This window comes from Saimiri boliviensis, chromosome 21 (assembly GCF_048565385.1).
Source record: "Saimiri boliviensis isolate mSaiBol1 chromosome 21, mSaiBol1.pri, whole genome shotgun sequence".
Classification (NCBI taxonomy): Eukaryota; Metazoa; Chordata; class Mammalia; order Primates; family Cebidae; genus Saimiri; species Saimiri boliviensis.
Window position 1 is genome coordinate 8,729,346 of NC_133469.1, and position 17,143 is coordinate 8,746,488.

The 17,143-nt window shown below is 53.3% G+C and overlaps 1 protein-coding gene and 1 long non-coding RNA gene across 7 annotated transcripts in view; one reads left to right on the plus strand and one right to left on the minus strand.

The window, feature by feature from the left end:
• Window positions 1-7,587: 7,587 nt before the first annotated feature.
• ARSA (arylsulfatase A) lies at window positions 7,588-12,825 on the minus strand. The gene is made up of 9 exons (XM_010343381.3): window positions 12,630-12,825; window positions 12,111-12,347; window positions 11,643-11,883; window positions 11,307-11,525; window positions 11,064-11,233; window positions 10,640-10,764; window positions 10,421-10,548; window positions 10,075-10,177; window positions 7,588-9,960 (listed from the first exon to the last, which is right to left on the minus strand). Exons 2-9 carry the CDS (start codon window positions 12,332-12,334, stop codon window positions 9,641-9,643), a joined length of 1,530 nt encoding a protein of 509 aa, XP_010341683.1. The 5' UTR covers window positions 12,335-12,347; window positions 12,630-12,825; the 3' UTR covers window positions 7,588-9,640.
• A 37-nt stretch (window positions 12,826-12,862) lies between these two features.
• Window positions 12,863-17,143, plus strand: part of LOC120361495 (uncharacterized) — a 32,073-nt gene continuing 27,792 nt past the window's right edge. For 2 of the 6 annotated variants that reach the window (XR_012515376.1, XR_012515377.1), the window contains exons 1-4: window positions 12,863-13,204; window positions 14,922-15,060; window positions 15,182-15,301; window positions 16,165-16,316. This is a non-coding gene — a long non-coding RNA (uncharacterized LOC120361495). Of the gene's footprint in view, window positions 13,205-14,921; window positions 15,061-15,181; window positions 15,306-16,164; window positions 16,317-17,143 lie in introns of all 6 variants that reach the window. The other 4 variants (XR_012515375.1, XR_012515381.1, XR_012515380.1 and 1 more) reach the window with 3 other exon arrangements.

Consider the following 17,143-nt stretch of genomic DNA (forward strand, 5'->3'; position numbering starts at 1 on the left):
GTGGGTGGATCACCTGAAGTCAGGAGTTTGAGACCAGCTTGTCCAACATGGTGAAACCCCCTCTTTACAAAAAAATACAAAAATTAGCCAGGTGTCGTGATGCACACCTGTCATCTCAGCTACTCAGGAGGCTTAGGCACAAGAATCCCTTGAACCTGGGAGGTGGAAGTTGCAGTGAGCTGAGATCGTGCCACTGTACTCCAGCTTGGGTGACAGAGGGAGACTCCATTTCAGAAAAAAGAAAAAGAAAAACAATCTACTTGGATCTTAAATTTGGTATTTAAAAAATTCTCCAGAGAAAGCCGGAAGAAAATAGGTGACTTTTCCACTATGCCCTTAGATGGCTGTAGATGCCCTCCTAGGCCCTCCTGGGTAAGCCCACCTCCCAGGCAGGGATCAACATGGCCTGGGTCCCTCTGTCTGAGCCCAGAATTTGTGCAGCACCAGCAAGACAACAGGTGAAGGCTCCTTAGTGAGCTAAGGGAAGTTTACACAAACTTACTAGATAAATATTAAAAAGCATGATCCGTAAAACACACATCCCTACAGAGCCAACAAACAGAAAAATAGCTGCAGTGTGAGGAAATGCATCATGATCCAGAGACTTAGCATCCGTGCAGCGCACAGACCTGAGACTCCAGAGAGATCCATGATGTGACCAGTGGCAGAGCAGAAACACAGAACGTGTATGAGAAAACCTTCCTATTAATTAAGATAAAGCTGTAAAGAGGCAGCTGGCCCCACTGGGTGTGTACGTTTGAAACTTGTGCCCCCTGTGCTAGGGGATTCAGGCCATGGCTCTGAGTTCCTTGTAGCTGCAGCCTGGAAACCGTTGCCACCCACCCACCTCCCTCTGCTCTTCCACTCAGGTGAGAATTCTCCAAGCCCTGCCCTCCGGCGCCACCGTCCCCGCCCCTGCCCAGCCTGGCCCCACCCCACAACATGTCTCCAGGTCCCGTGGTTAACCTTTTCCTCCAGCCGGCCCTTCGGACGGCTGTTGACTTACTCATGAGTCCTTTACCTCTCTGTCTGCCGCCTCTGCAGTTCTCCAGTCTCAGGGTCTCCTCTGAGCTTGGCCGCCCTCCAGGCCCCATCCCGGGCTTGGTCGTTCCTGGGGTCTCCCTCACTGGCTTCATCCCTCCCACAGATTCGAGGGTGTCTGTGCTCAGGGCCCTGGCAGCTGCCCCCTGTGCAGACCACTGGCGAGTCCCAGCTGATCTCCAGGGGCACTTCCTCAGCTGGTCACTGGGGTGTTGCTCTGCAGAATGAGCTGTGAGGGCTGCTGTGGCTGCCCACAGGGCGCCACTCACAGTCACTTCGGACTCACAGGAGCCCTCGCCCACCCCTGCATTCATGTATACTCTGTTTTATATTTTCTCCCAGTCAACTGAGCTGCAGGCCCTGGTCACTCCCAACTCTTCCCTCCTGTCACCCTTACCCTCACCCGTCACCTTGACATCTGTCCCTGGCTCCATTTCCCCCTCCTCTGCCTGGACCACATCACCCTGAGTTTCCTCCTGGATCTTTGTGCACAAACAGCCTGCTCTGGCCGCTGCCTCACTGCACCTGCAAATCCACTTGCACCCACACCCAGGCCAGGATTTTTAAACAGAGCCGGAGCAGATCCCCCTCTCTGGTCAGCTCCGAAGCAGGTCTCTGTTGAACCACAGCATGACCTGCCCCAACCCCTGCATCTACTTCCGCTCTGTGAGCCTCTGGGTTCCTGGGTGCACCTGCTGCCCTTTCCTAGGGGTGACCTCCTGTCCTTCTGGGCTCTCCCGGGCTCTGGCCTCGGGCTTTCTGAGGACTCACTCCTGGCTCCTTCCCTGGTAGCAGCTGCTGACAGCCCAGAGAGCAGCGGCGTGGCTGTTAACCTTAGGTCTTCCCAGGACCTGGCAGAACACCTGGTTCACCAGCAGGAGGCACTGCGTGACGCCTCCCGCTTCCACCAATCTAGGCCGAGGATGGCATCCTAAATAAAATGCGTTCTGCAGAAAAGTGTTTATTGCACTCTTGTTTGAAATAACATAAGCATAAAGATAATCTGAATATTAACCAATAGGATTAACTGATTAAGGCATATTTACCTATTGAAATATTGGCCAGATGTAAAAAGGAGTGTGCTTGCTGTTGGGGTGTGATGGCTCAAGCCTGTAATCACGGCACTTTGGGAGGCCAAGGCAGGCGGATCACGAGGCCAAGAGATCGAGACCATCCTGGCCTACGTGGTGAAACCCGGTGTCTACTAAAATACAAAAAATTAGCCAGGGGTGGTGGCAGGCACCTGTAGTCCCATCTACCTGGGAGGCTGAGGCAGGAGAATTGCTTGAAACCGGGAGGCAGAGGTTGCAGTGAGCTGAGATGGTGCCACTGCACTCCAGCCTGGTGACAGAAGGAGACTCTGTCTCAAAAAAAAAAAAAGTTTGCTTGCCAACATTTGTAATTATACTGAAAATATCTGTTATGCTATTAAGCAAAAATAAATTGCCAGGCACAGCAGCTCATGCTACTATGTAATCTCAGCACTTTAGTAGGCCGAGGCTGGCAGATCCTTTGAGTTCAGGAGTTCAAGAGCAGCCTGAGGAACACAGTGAAACTCCCATCTCTAAAAAAAAAATTATGTAGGTTTGGTGGCACACATCTGTAATCCCAGCTACTTGGGAGGCTGAGGTAGGAGTATAGCTTGAGTTCAGGAGGTTGACAGTGCAGTGAGCTGTGATCATGCCACTGCACTCCAGCTGGGAAGAGCAAGACCCCGTCTCAACAACAAAAAAAGGCAGAAGAAATCTATTGTTTACTGTAACCACCCTCATCACTTACCTGAGTTAGATCTCCTGGAGAACTTGCTGCAGTTTCTCCAACAGCACTTGCTGCGCCACCTTGTACTTTTACCTTAAGGAGATAGCTTCTTTCTTTAAACTGAATGAACCAACCTCTGCTACTTCCAGCTTTTCTTCTGCAGCTTCCTCACCTCTCTCAGCTTTCACAGAATCAAAGAGAATTAGGGCCTTGCTCTGGATTAGACTTTGGCTTAAGGAAATGTTTTGGCTGATTTGATCTTCTCTGCAGACCACCTAAACTTTCTCCATATCAGCAAATAGGCTGCTTTGCTTTCTGAACTCCCGTGTGCACTGCAGTAGCATTTACTTTCTTTCAACAACTTTTCCTTTGCATTCAAAACATGGCTAACTGGCTCAGGAGGCCTCACTTTCTATCTTAGCTTTCAAAATGCCTAAGCATCACCATCTCTAGTTTTTGATCTGAAATGAAAAATGTGTACCTCTTCCTTTCACTTGAACACTTAGAGACCATTGTAGGGTTATTAACTGACCTAATTTTAATGTTGTTGTGTCTCAGAGAATAGAGAGGCCTAATCAGAGAGAGAGAGAGATGGAGAAACGTGGGTCAGTGGAGCAGCTAGAACGCATGCAACACTGATTAAGTTTGTCATCTCACGCAGGCGCAGTCTGTGGCATCTCAAAACAATGATAGTAGTAGCTTCAAAGATCAGTGATCCAGCAAAGGACTGGACTTGCCAGCTCACACCAGGAGGTGTTTAGGGCCTTGTCTAGTCAGGGATGGCAAAGGAAAGGCAGGAAGTCACATTTTTCAGATGTGACTCTTCCCTCAGCAGGGAACAGACCCCAGAAGGTGGTGGGAGGGTAGGCACAGGTGGATCCCCAGGAAGTGGTCTCCAGTCCTCCACCCAACACTCTGCAGGTTACACTGAACCCAGCTGTGTCAGCACCCATGTCCTGGACTTGGCTCCATGATGACAGCAGGGACATGTCCAATTCCTCACATCCAATATACATTTGCTAGGATCAGGAGGGTGGGGTGTCAGTATTTAATTTCATTCTGTACCAATTAGCATTCTGGGGTCGCAATCAACCTATAGAAACTGACTTTGGGTAACTTAACCAAAGGGAAACTTATTGGGAGGATGTTGAAGACTCCCGGAGTTGAAAAGATGGCAGAACAAGGGGCACTAAATAGTGCCCAGCCCAATTCTGCTGTAGACATGTGAACTGACTGCCATCCCCCACCCTTGGTGGGGTTCTCACCATCTCAAGACCCACCTCCTGGAGTGGGGCAGACAGCTTGATTGACATTCCTGTGGGCACTACCTAGCAGAGGCCAGGAATCCCCACCTCCCTGAGGTGGGCAGGCTCTGGACGCCCAATGGCTAATGTGACCACTCGTTCTGTATTGTTACAGTATCTGCAAAACGACTGGGAAGTGCTTTCATTCTTGCTGTGGAATCCTGTATCCAGCCATACTCTCCTCCTTCCAGGGCTTGGGAGAGGGTTGGCTTCTATCACCCTTGGGGGTCTCTTTCCCTTGGATCCCTTTCTCCTGAACTTCCTGAAGAGGGTCCCAGCTCTCCCTCCTCCAGGGGCTGCCAAGGCAATGCTGTTTGTGTGCCACGTAACAGTGCCCACTGGACGTGGCTCGTGGCTGTGGGGCTGCATGGCTGCATCCACAAGGAAGGCTCTCTTTCTTCACACAAAGGAGCCAAGGAGGCTGGAGGGGGCATAAATAAATGCACTCCCCCCTTCATTACTACTGAACCCCTGCACCAGGCTCAGGGTTGCAAAGGGGAGAGGACACATCAGACACCTAAGAGGCAGTGTCCAAGGTGCAGCAGGAGGTGAGGTTAGAGTTGAATCAACACCTGGGGCCAAAATACATTATTTGCATGAATGTGGCATTTATCCGCCCTTCCATCCCCAAACTGATAGCATTGGCTACCTGGGACTGAGATGAGCGGACATTGCTTGAGTTTCTCCAATGAGTATGCATTACTTTCATAATTAAAAATATTCAGAGGGAAATTTAAACATTCTTCTGTTGAAACGTTCCCTGGACTCCCCCTTCTGGTCACTTGGGGGACAGGTGAGCACACGGGCAAGGAGGGGCCACAGGGAGGAGAAAGGGGAGGGGAGAAGGGTTTCCCTGCAGGAGCCGCTCCTCATCCTGTCATTCACACAGTCACTTGGGCTCCGGATATCTCCTCTTCCTTCCTAACGCACCTGAGGGGAAGCCACAGAATCAACTTGTTTGTTTGCTCTGCCCATTCCAAAACACACTTAGCCCCTTTGAGAGGACACTGGGCTCCCTGAGGAAGCTGCTCTGTGGGAATGGATGACTGCCAGCCTGGTGAATGGATTATCTTAGGCTCACAGGAAAGGGGCTGTTTTGTAAATCAACAGTAGCAGTGAAGTAAGGAAAGTGCAGGGACATTGTGGCAGGCTTTTGGGGCCACAGTAACAGTGTGTATGTCAGCACAAATATGCATGCATATGCAAGCTTGTGTGCATGTGCCTGTGCATGTGTGTATGCATAGCTTGTGTGCATGTGTGAGTGCCTGTGCGTGTATGTGTGTGAGTATGCATATTTCTGTTTGCATACACGTGTGCATACACATAAGTGTACATGCCTGTGTGAGGAGGGTGCATCCAGCTAAAACAGCTAAATGATTTAAAAAAACAAGCATTTCTGCACACAAACAAATCAGAGCAAAACCAAAAGAGGAACAGGGGAGTGGAAAAATCGGCTTCTCTTTCCAATGTTGGGTGCAGAGTGCATTTGAACACCCCTCCTCAGAGCTCGGGCAATGGGAGGCATCTCTGACTGGTTCATTTATCTTTCCACCCCCACCTCTAGGTTATGCGCTTATAAGACCAGGTACCCTTCCTTTGTAGCATTTATCATGGTTAGATTGTTATTGAAATAGAAAATACATAGGCCAAACGCAGTGTCTCACACCTATAATCCCAGCACTTTGGGAGGCCAAGGTGGGTGAATCACGAGGTCAGGAGTTTGAGACCAGCCTGGCCAACGTGATGAAACCCCGTCTCTATTAAAAATACAAAAAATTAGCCAGGCATGGTGGTGAGTGCCTGTAATCCCAGAACTCGGAGGCTGAGGCAGGAGAGTTGCTTGAACCCAGGAAGTGAAGGTTGCAGTGAGCTGAGATTGCGTCACTGCATCCAGCCTGGGTGACGGAGTGAGACTCCATCTCTGTCTCAAAAAAAAAAAGAAAGAAAGAAAGAAAGAAAATACACAATGACATCATAAAGTATGCACATTTTACGTGTGTGGCTTGATTGCTTGATTCGTATGCATGCATCATGTAATGCCCTCTCAAGATCTGGAATATTTATAGTACCCTCAGGTTTTCTGGTGTCCCTGGTCAGGCAATTCACACACCCTATCCTACCAGAGGTAGTGACTTCTATCACACTGAAATCTCAGGTGCATCTGACATCCTGGGATTAAGGTCATCTCCTTTGCTAGACTGTAAGCACGGCGAGTGCAGGGTGGGTATCCTTGGAGAACGCCATGACCCAGCATTGCATGGTGCTGGTGCATAAACACTGATTGGATTAACCCAGTTATGCACAATGCACACTACCCAAGTGAGAGGAAGTGGAGTAGCAGAGCTGGAGGAGGTCTCTGACAACTGTGTTTGGGTGTTAGTATTCATTTAGTTCTTGCTAGGGAGTTTGGTCTTTCCATGTGATAATGGGATCATACACCCAGTTCAGTTCCTCTCTGCCCTCACTGTGAATCACAGTGGCTTCTGGGGTCAATGCCACCACTCGGACCACAAGTGCATGAGGACCCTCCTTGTGCCAGCATCAGGGACTGCTGGGCACCCCAAGGAAACCACCACTCTATGGGTGTGACTCCAAGACAGCAGATTTGGGGTGTGGTCAATGCAGCCCCCAAAACAGATGAAAAGTGATGGAACAGTTGCACGAAGGGTCCCCAGCACAGTCTGACACCACAGGCTCACACAGGTACATGAGACCGCCACACAAACCATTCACAGGCCACATTCCAGCAAGGCTTTTGGTTGGAAAAAAAAGAACCCTCACTATCAGTGGCTTCAACAGGCAGGGTTTATTTTCTTGCACTTGGAGCTCTCCAGGTAGGCAGCTGGAGACGTTGGTTTAGTAGCTGCCCAGTGTCCAGTCAGGGCCTGTGGCTGCTTCGGCAAGGTCCTCACCCCCAGGGCTGCCCCAGTCTTTCACTACCAGGACTCCTGGTCGCAGGCTACTCCTGAACCAATCACTGGATTGACTGGGTCAGGCTGGTCACTGCCCTCCTGGGACATAAAGAGGCTACAACTTCAAGATCAAGGGGCCTTTGCCCAGCACTGAAAAATGTGGGCACCCATAGGGAAGGAGGTGACCGTTTAGTAGGCAACAAATGGCGTTTGCCATGGGGCGGTGTCTGGACACTGGATGGTGCTCCTCTCAGTTGGCCAACACTGAGGGAGCACCTGCTGTGTGACTGGCCATCTGGGCATGCACATAGGCCTGGCGTCAGTGTGCTATGCCATGCAGACACAGGCAGGTACTCAGATGGTCCCTCCCTGCAGAGAAGGCCAACAATGGAGGCAGAGCATTGCTGTTGGAGGGAACAGCCAGGCCAGCCCACTAAGACTGGGGTCGGGGGGGACAGGGGCAGGGGTGGAGGCCTCAAGGGCAAACTGGATCACTGTAAGGAGTTTGGATTTTGAGTATGAGAAGCCTGTGGAATTTTCAGCAGGAATAGATGCTCAAACCCAACCTCATGTTTTATTTATTTATTTACAGGCAGGGTCTCACTCTGTCTCCAAGGCTGGAGTACAATGATACGATTTATAGCTCACTATAGCCTCGACCTACTGGGCTGAAGTGATCCTCCCCTCTCAGCCTCCCAAATTTCCAGGACAACTGCCACCACGCCTGGCTAATTAAACAGATATTGTTGGCTGGGTATGGTGGCTCACGCCTGTAATCCCAGCACTTTGGGAAGCTGAGGTAGATGGATCTCCTGAGGTCAGGAGTTCAAGACCAGCCTGGCCAACATGGTAAAATCCTGTATCTACTAAATAAAAAAAAATTAGCTGGGTGTGGTGGCATGCACCTGTAGTCCCAGCTACTCAGGAGAATGAGGCAAGACAATTGCTGGAATCCAGGAGGCAGAGGTTGCAGTGAGCCAACAGCACGACATTGTACTCCAGCTTGGGCAATAGAGTGAGACTCTGTCTCAAAAAACAAAAAATTATTTTAGAGCTGGGGTCTCACTATGTTGCCCAGGCTGGTCTGAATTCTTGGTTTCAGGCAATCCTTTCACCTCAGCCCCACAAAGGACTGGGATTACAGGAGTGAGCCACCATGTCCAGCCTAACAGATGGTGTTTTTTTTTTTTTTTTTTTTGAGACGGAGTTTCGCTCTTGTTACCCAGGCTGGAGTGCAATGGCGCGATCCCGGCTCACCGCAACCTCCGCCTCCTGGGTTCAAGCAATTCTCCTGCCTCAGCCTCCTGAGTAGCTGGGATTACAGGCACGTGCCACCACGCCCAGCTAATTTTTTTGTATTTTTAGTAGAGACGGGGTTTCACCATGTTGACCAGGATGGTCTCGATCTCTTGACCTCGTGATCCACCCGCCTCAGCCTCCCAAAGTGCTGGGATTACAGGCTTGAGCCACCGCGCCCGGCCTTTTTTTTTTTTTTTTGAGACAGAGTTTCACTCTTGTTGTCCAGGCTTGAGTGCAATGGCACGAACTTGGCTCACCACAACCTCTGCCTCCTGGGTTCAAGCGATTCTTTGCCTTAGTCTCCTGAATAGCTGGGATTACAGGCATGCACCACCATACCCAGCTAATTTTGTATTTTTAGTAGAGACAGGGTTTCTCTGTGTTGGTCAGGCTGGTCTTAAACTCCTGACCTCAGGTGATCCGCCTGCCTCAGCCTCCCAGAGTGCTAGGATTACAAGCATGAGCCACCACATCTGGCCAACAGATGTTTTTAAGAGATCACTTTATCTGCTGGGTGGAGAATCATTCCTTGTGGGTCAAAAGGTGAAGGCAGGAGACAGAGGTGAGCACAGGTGAAATGCAGAGCCCTAGGACGGTGGGGGGCTAAGCAGGGCTGTCTCAGGGGCTGCTGCTCTGCCTTCCTAGGGACTCTGGGCCCCTTATCCCCACCTGGAGTGTGCAACTCATCACCTGGCTTCAGACAGGTTTCTGGTAAGAACCAAGGAGGTCTAGTGTGTGCGCCTCTAAGAACGCTTCTTCTTGGGGAAAATCCTGTCTCTCTCTCAGGCACTTTGCATCTTCTGAGTCTTTTGGCCACTGCACCCTCACACCCTCCCCACCCTATTCCTGGCACTTACAGGCACGTGGCGCTGCTCCCGTGAACAGATGTACCCATGTTTTCATGGCTGATGTGTGCATGTGTACAATGACCCATGCAGATCGCCAAAGTGCCAGGGCAGCTTCTAGAGCCATGACACCAGGGTTCAAATCCCAGCCCAACTTCTTTCTCGCTGAGCGATCTAGCTGGACTTGGATAAGTCTTGAACCTCTCTGGACCTCAGTTTCCTCATTTGTGCCACAGGGGAACAGCACCGATATCACAGCATTACCACAGGATTAGATGAACTGTCACACCTGCAAGTCTCAATTGCTGTTATTACATTATCAGGTACAAACACCTCCAGACACCTGCACCTCCCCCACAGGCTCACAGTCATGAGCCATCACATGGGCGAATGCAATGTATCCGGCCTCTAGTCCAGGCAGCCAGGGGGGCTGTGCCTCCACTGATAGGTTGGCCAACAGTGGGATGGGGACCAGGGGCCCTCAGCGATGGGGATCTGGGCAGTGGCAGCAGGCTGGGTGGGGAGTACAGCTGGGCTGGCAGCAGATTTGCAGGTTGGGGTCCTCACCCCGGGCCACCTGGCTGGGGCCGAAGGTCACAGAAGCATCTAACTGGGCCTTGAGCAGCTGAAGCTGCTTCATGGCCTGCAGCACCTCTGGGGTGGCCTTGGCCACACCCCCCAGCAGGTTGTAGTTTTCACCAGGGTCCTCAGACAAGTCGTAGAGCAGCGGGGGCTCATGAGCTGTCAGAGAGCTGGAGGCATGGCAGGCAGGGTCTGGAGTGGTCTCACTGTGAGCAGAGCCTGGGGAGGGGGCCAATTCTGAGCACAGGCAAGAGCGAGAGAAGGGGCCAGGGATCTGGGGCTCCTTAGAGGGGTCTGCAGGTCAGGGGAAGGGATCCATGGGGAGGGATTTACCCTGGGTGAAGAAATGAGCTTTGTATTTTCCATTCCGCACGGCAAAAACCCCATGGACCTCATCTGGGTAGGACGGGTAGAAGAAGAGAGACTGCCGAGGGCTCTGGGGACAGAGTCAGGGGTCATGCGGTGGGACAGGCCCCGAGCATCACACATACCCGGAGCTGCAAGACCTGGTGTGAGGCCCTGGATGTGGACCACTTCTCACCCACCCAAGAACCTGAAACGTGCCACCACTTGGATGCCACTTAATGCAGGAGGTACTGAGGCACGGACTCTCAGGCACTGCCCACACTCACCCCAGGACAGGGGCCGAGGAGCTGGGATCAGGGGTCACTGGTCTTACCTTGCCTGTGCCCAGCAGCAGGTCGCTGAGGTCAAAGCCATCCAAGGTGACATTGGGCAGTGGGGCCCCAGCCAGGGCTGCCAGGGTAGGCAGCAGGTCCAGGGAGCTGGACAGCTCGTGGGTCACGCCTGGGGGCAGGAGGCTGTTGGGTCACTCAGTTCACCATCAAGGTTAGGATGGTAGGGCCATGGTTCCCAAGGAGAAGGCCTGTGGACTGACCAGGAGTGATGTGACCTGGCCAGAAGGCCAAGGCAGGCTCTCGGACACCCCCCTCGTAGGTCGTCCCCTTTCCGCACCTCAGGAGGCCAGAGCAGCCGCCTCGGGACATTCGCATCGTCTCAGGTCTGGACACAGGAGGAGATCATGAGCCATGGAGCCACAGCCTCTGAGCCACCGAAGGTGACTAGTGGCCCCACATCTCTAAGTCACAAAACTTGCCCGGAAGTGCCCAGCATGAACCTGGGGCCTCCCAGGCCTACCAAAACCAGTTCTCTGTGCACTTGTGTCTCCTGACGCACTGTCGGTCCCAGCAATGTGGCCAGTATCTCCCGACACCACCTTACCCACTATGTTCTCGAACTGCAAGGCACCCGGGGTCCTGGCCTGTGACAGGTGGGAGCACTCCACCACCCTGCTGGCATACCCGTTGTCTGCCGTGAAGATGACCAGCGTCTCTTCAAGCAGTCCCAGGTCCCCTATGGCTGTCATCAGGGCCCCCACAGCTGCATCCAGCTCCATCAGTGAGTCCCCAAATGGCCCTCGGCCTGAACGCTCTGCAAAGCTCTGCCCACTGAACTGAGGGTAGTGGGTATGCTGGGGGCAAAGACTGGAGTTAGCACTGGGTAGGGGTCATGGGCAGCCGGGGCATGGGGCCAAGATCACTTACGTGAGAGGCGTAGTACAGGAAGAAGGGGCGATCCTGGCGCTGGGCGTCAGCCATGAGGTCATGGGCGAATGCAATGTATCGGGCCTCTAGTCCAGGCAGCCAGGGGGGCTGTGCCTCTACTGACAGGTTGGCCAACAGTGGGATGGGGACCAGGCCCTGGTCACAGCCGCCATCACAGGGTGTATCCGGAGGGAAGCAGGTCAGGTTCTGGCAGGGGCCCTAAGGGGGGGGGGGCACCTCCAGTGAGGACTAGGCTGGCAGATGCGGCGGAGGGAGCATGAAGGGCTGGGGACTTTGGGAGGTGGGTGGGTAGCTGAGGGTCCTGGGGATTCCTACCTGGTCGTGGGAGTATGGAATGCCTAGAAATCGATGGAAGCCCTGATGCGGGGGCAGGAAAGCCCCCTCAGGCCCCACCCCAAGGTGCCACTTGCCAGCCATTCCTGTGAGGTAGCCTTGGGCAGCCAGGACCTCGGCCAGGGTCACCTCCTCCAGGGGCAGACCCCCCCGGGAGCTGGGAACCAGGACTCCAGGGTACATGCCCATCCGAACCGGAAGCCGGCCGGTCAGGAGGGCGGCCCTGCAGGACAAGTTAGACAGAAATGTGGCCTTCCCCAGAGAGACGAGAGAGGGGGAAAGGGGGAGAGGGGGAGAGGGGGAGAGGGGGAGAGGGAGAGGGAGAGAGAGAGAGAGAGAGAGAGAGAGAGAGAGAGAGAGAGAAACGTTTTTCCCTCCCTCCTGCAATCCATTGCACATCTGGGAGGAACGGGATGGAGGGGCGGGGAAGGGGCACAGCCCCCTCCTTACCGAGAGGGTGTGCACAGAGATACAGGCACGTAGAAGTCCGTGAACCGCAGCCCCCCTGCTGCCAGCTGGTCCAGGTTGGGGGTGGTAGAGCTGGGGTGCCCATAGCAGCCCAAATCCCCATAGCCGAGGTCGTCAGCAAAGATCAGCACGATGTTGGGCGGGCGGGCGGCGGCTAGGCCAGCAGCCAGGGCCAGGAGGAGGGTCCGCGGTGCCCCCATGAACATGGGACCGAAGGGTCTGTCCCAAGAGAGGGAGGGCCCCTTGGCTCCAGCAGGCTCTTTCTGAGACCCCAGATCCAGGCACTGCCCTCCCCTGGGGCCTCAGACCCCAGTACTCCCCGACCCTGATGGCCGCTTCCTCAAGTTCCGGAGGACCGGGGCCGGACAGTGCCAGGGGACCGTGGGCTGGGACGTAACTCCCCAAGACCGTCCTCCGGGACCGGGACACCTCCAGATTCTCGAGAGGAGATTCGATCGTCTTCTGCCAGTGGTCCGGGCTGAGGGTCGGGGCATGAGTCACCTGACGCCGAGCAGCTGAGTCCGGGCCGGGTCCAGCGCAGCTCCGAGCCCGGGGGCCGGGTCCAGCGCAGCTCCGAGCCCGGGGGCCGGGTCCAGCGCAGCTCCGAGCCCGGGGGCCGGGTCCAGCGCAGCTCCGAGCCCGGGGGCCGGGTCCGGGACTGCGGCGCTTCCGCCTCGGCCCCGCCACGTGACCCGCGGTTCTCGCGAGGCGGGGCCGGGGGCGGCCCGGGGCGAGGGGCGTGGCCGCGCGTGCGCGCTCGAGTCCGCGGTCTACGCCTGAGGCGGTCTTGCAGCGTGCTTGAGCGGGTTCCGGGCGCTTCTGCGCCGTCGGCTCCGGCCGAGGCGTCGGGCTGCGCTGGGCTCGGCGCTGCGCAGTGTCCGGCGGCCTCTCGGTCCGGATCTTCTCCAGAGGAGGAGCAGCGCACCCCAGACCTGCGGTCCTGGGAGACTCGGGGGCCCCCCTTTGAGAGACCTGAGCGTGGACAGAAATGGCCACCCGGTGAATGAGCAAAGCGCAAGGAAAACCGTGCGGGTCCCCCGACTAGCAAAAGCTTTGACGTCCTTTCTCCTGCATAGGTGTGTCTGTGTGCATGTGAGCTGCGGTGTGGGTGCGGGGGCTTGTGTGCGTGTGTGTGTGGCGTTTGAGGGGTGTGTGGCGTTTGAGGGGGTCGTGTGGCGGTTTGAGGGGTGTGTGTGGCGTTTGAGGGCCGTGTGTGGCGTTTGAAGGGGGTGTGGCGTTTGAGGGGCGTGTGTGGCGTTTGAGGGGCGCGTGTGGCGTTTAGGGGCGTGTGTGGCGTTTGAGGGGGGTGTGGCGTTTGAGGGGGGTGTGTGGCGTTTGAGGGGTGTATATGTGGCGTTTGAGGGGGGTGTGGCGTTTGAGGGGCGGGTGTGGCGTTTGAGAGGCGTGTTTGGCGTTTGAGGGGTGTGGTGTTTGAGGGGTGTGGTGTTTGAGGTGTGTGTGGCGTTTGAGAGGTGTGTGGTGTTTGAGGGGTGTGTGGCGTTTGAGGGGTGTGGTGTTTGAGGGGTGTGTGGCGTTTGAGGGGTGTGGTGTTTGAGGGGTGTGTGGCGTTTGAGGGGTGTGGTGTTTGAGGGGTGTGGTGTTTGAGGGGTGTGGTGTTTGAGGGGTGTGGTGTTTGAGGGGTGTGGTGTTTGAGGTGTGTGTGGTGTTTGAGAGGTGTGTGGCGTTTGAGGGGTGTGTGGCGTTTGAGGGGTGTGTGGCGTTTGAGGGGTGTGGTGTTTGAGGTGTGTGTGGCGTTTGAGGGGTGTGGTGTTTGAGGTGTGTGTGGCGTTTGAGAGGCGTGTGTGGTGTTTGAGGGGTGTGGTGTTTGAGGGGTGTGTGGTGTTTGAGGTGTGTGTGGCGTTTGAGAGGCGTGTGTGGCGTTTGAGGGGTGTGGTGTTTGAGGGGTGTGTGGTGTTTGAGGGGTATATAATATTTGAGGTTTGTGTGTGTGAGGTGTGTGTGGGGGGTGTATGTGGTGTTTGAGAGGTATATTTGGGTGCTATTTGAGGGGGGTGTCTGTGTAGTGTTAGGTGTGGCATGCGTGTGTTTGTAGTGGTTGTGTGTGTGTGTGTGTGTCTGGTGTTTAAGGTAGGGTGTGTCTGTGGTGTGTGTGTGTGTGGTGTGTGTTTATGGTGGTTGAGGCATGCTGTGGTGGGGAATGTGTGTCTGGGGTCCAGTCTGGCCTGTCTCAGGGTTACGCTGCTGGGAAAAAACTCATCTGAAGGCAACATGATTGTGCCCTGGCTCCCTCATTGGACAGCCTTGGACTTAACCTTTTTGATCTTGAAGGAAACCAAAATATATCACTTTAAAATATATCTTCTTGACATGGCTGAAGACAGTTACTCAGAAGGACTGGAAATAGAATAACTAAAACGCTGTCTTTTGTCGGGGAGATTTGCATCTGTGGCGAGAAATCTATATTGATGTGGCCAGGCCTTGCCTGATGTAGGAAGAGTAACAGAGTCTAACACCTTTAAAGGCCTGAAGGGAACATTCACCATCTATTCTCTCCGAGGGCTGCTACCTGTGGGGTTTCATCTATAGAACAAGACCACCTTTGCTAGCCAGGCCTCCTCTCCTCTCCCTCCTGTAACCAGTCTTGCTGCTGTAACCTGATTTTCCACCATAACCTGTTTATGGCCATGCTTTGAGCCCCCGTTCTTTCTGAAATCTCAAGATGGTATATAAGCTTCTGAATCTCATTGGGAGGTTGGGGTCATCACTCTGGTTCTCACTGTGTGTGTGAATAAATCTGTATACCTTTTGTCTTATTAATCTGGCTTTTTTCAGTTGATTTTCTATGAACTCTCCAAGTGCAGACGGTTTTCTCTAGGCTCCTACAGTTTTGAAGTAGTCAGTAGGATAACTAAAGTCACTCTACTGGGAGCCTCTGTCAAGGGAACCCAGGATCCGACAAGCTGACAGAAGGGTAAGAAAGTTTTAGCAGCTAGGCTCCTGGCCTCTCTGTGGAATCTTGTCAAACCAATGGTAAAAATCACTGTTTATCTTGTTTTCCTTTTCTAAGTCTTTTTTTTTTTTTTTTTTTTAAGATGGAGTTTTACTCTTGTTGCCCAGACTGGAGTGTAATGGCGTGATCTTGGCTCACTGCAACCTCCTCCTCCCAGGTTCAAGCAATTCTGCCTCAGCCTCCCAAGTAGCTTGGATTAAAGGCAGGTACCACCATGCCTGGCTCATTTTTTAGTATTTTTAGTAGAGACAGGGTTTCTGCATGTTGGTCAGGCTGGTCTCAAACTCCAGACCTCAGGTGACCCGCCCACCTTGGCCTCCTGAAGTGCTGGGATTACAGGCACGAGCCACCGTGCCCAGCTCCTCTTCAAAGTCTTAATGAGAGAAATGTATTCATATTGTTTGATCGCTTTTTCCACAGAAATAGTTATCCTTCATCCTTGTCTTTCTGTGTTATTCTCTCATAAAGAGGGATGTCTTAGGGTAGAATACAGACCTAAAACCCCTCAAGCCCAGGGTTCGAGCTGGCCCTGCAAAACTGCAGGCTAGTCAGTTTTGCAGCTCTGATCAGATGCATCTAGTTAGACATACTTTGCTGTGGGTCCCTGAAATAAAAACTGGTTGAGATTCTCCCTCCTTGAAAGCTTGAGTTGTGACCAAGTGGGAGTGATGCAGGGCAGGCAAACCCCAAAGTGGAGCTTAGCCAGGGAGGGTTCTTGGCTTCGCCCAGGAAAGAATTCAAAGACAAGCCGGAGGTAGAAGAAAACAGCTTTATTGAACAGGTGGCATTACAGCTCTGTGATTGCTCCTGCAGAGCAGGGCTACTCCGTAGGCGGAGAGTAACAGCTTAGGGCAGTTTTGCAGTCACATTTATACCCACTTTTGATTGCATGAAGATTAAAGGGTGGTTTATGCAGAAATTTCTAGAGAAGGAGTAGTAATCATGGGGTCATTGCCATGGAAAGGGGTGGTAACTCCTGGGTGTTACCATGGCAATGGTAAGCTGACATGGCACAGTGGCGGGCATATCTGATTGAAACCTGCTTTTGCCCCAACCCTGTTTTAGTCCTCAACCTGGTCAACTGTCCAAGCTCCACCGCTGGAGTCGAGTCCTGCCACCTACCTCAGGAACACTCTCTTGGTCTCTGCTATTCAGAGGTAGTGATTGGCAGGTCACATCCTGTGGTCACTCTGAAAATGGTTGGGAACCCAAGACAGGTAAGATTTTAAGCAGCACAGTTTTTGTTTGGAATGTGTTAAGCTCTCAGTTTGTCTTAAGAAGTCCCTGCCAGGTGAGCTGCCAGAGCCCTTGCATTAGGAAGTGGTCAACTTTTGGGTTGGTAAAAAGTTTACTGTCAGGCCGGGCGCGGTGGCTCAAGCCTGTAATCCCAGCACTTTGGGAGGCCGAGGCGGGTGGATCAGGAGGTCAAAAGATCGAGACCATCCTGGTCAACATGGTGAAACCCTGTCTCTACTAAAAATACAAAAAAGTAGCTGGGCATGGTGATGCGTGCCTGTAATCTCAGCTACTCAGGAGGCTGAGGCAGGAGAATTGCCTGAACCCAGGAGGCGGAGGTTGCGGTGAGCCAAGATCACGCTATTGCACTCCAGCCTGGGTAACAAAAGTGAAACTCCATCTCAAAAAAAAAATTTACTGACAACAGTATAGGTTTGAAAAAGGAAAGTTTGGCTGGGCATCGTGGCTCTTGCGAGTAATCCCCAGCACTTTGGGAGGCCAAGGTGGGTGGATCACCTGAGGTCAGGAGTTTGAGACCAGCCTGGCCAACATGGAGAAACCCTATCTCTACTGAAATATAAAAATTAGACAGGTGTGGTGGCACTTGCCTGTGGTCCCAGCTACTCAGGAGGCTGAGGCAGGAGAATCGCTTGAACTTGGGAGGTGGAGGGTGCAGTGAACTGAGACAGAGCAAGACTCTGTCTCGAAAAAAGAAAAAAAAAAAAAAAGAAGTTTGCTAGGCACAGTGGCTCACACCTGTAATCCCAGCAGTTTGGGAGTCTGAGGCGGGTGGATCACCTGAGGTCAG

What these genes read in the sequence shown, in the direction of transcription:
- ARSA (XM_010343381.3), bottom strand. Translation starts at nt 12,334, where the DNA reads ATGTTCATGGGGGCACCGCGGACCCTCCTCCTGGCCCTGGCTGCTGGC. An exon ending in TTCCATACTCCCACGACCAG is followed by an intron (nt 11,526 to 11,642) that starts GTAGGAATCCCC and finishes CCCCCCCCTTAG; the next exon opens with GGCCCCTGCCAGAACCTGAC. An exon ending in TCCTGTACTACGCCTCTCAC is followed by an intron (nt 11,234 to 11,306) that starts GTAAGTGATCTT and finishes CTTTGCCCCCAG; the next exon opens with CATACCCACTACCCTCAGTT.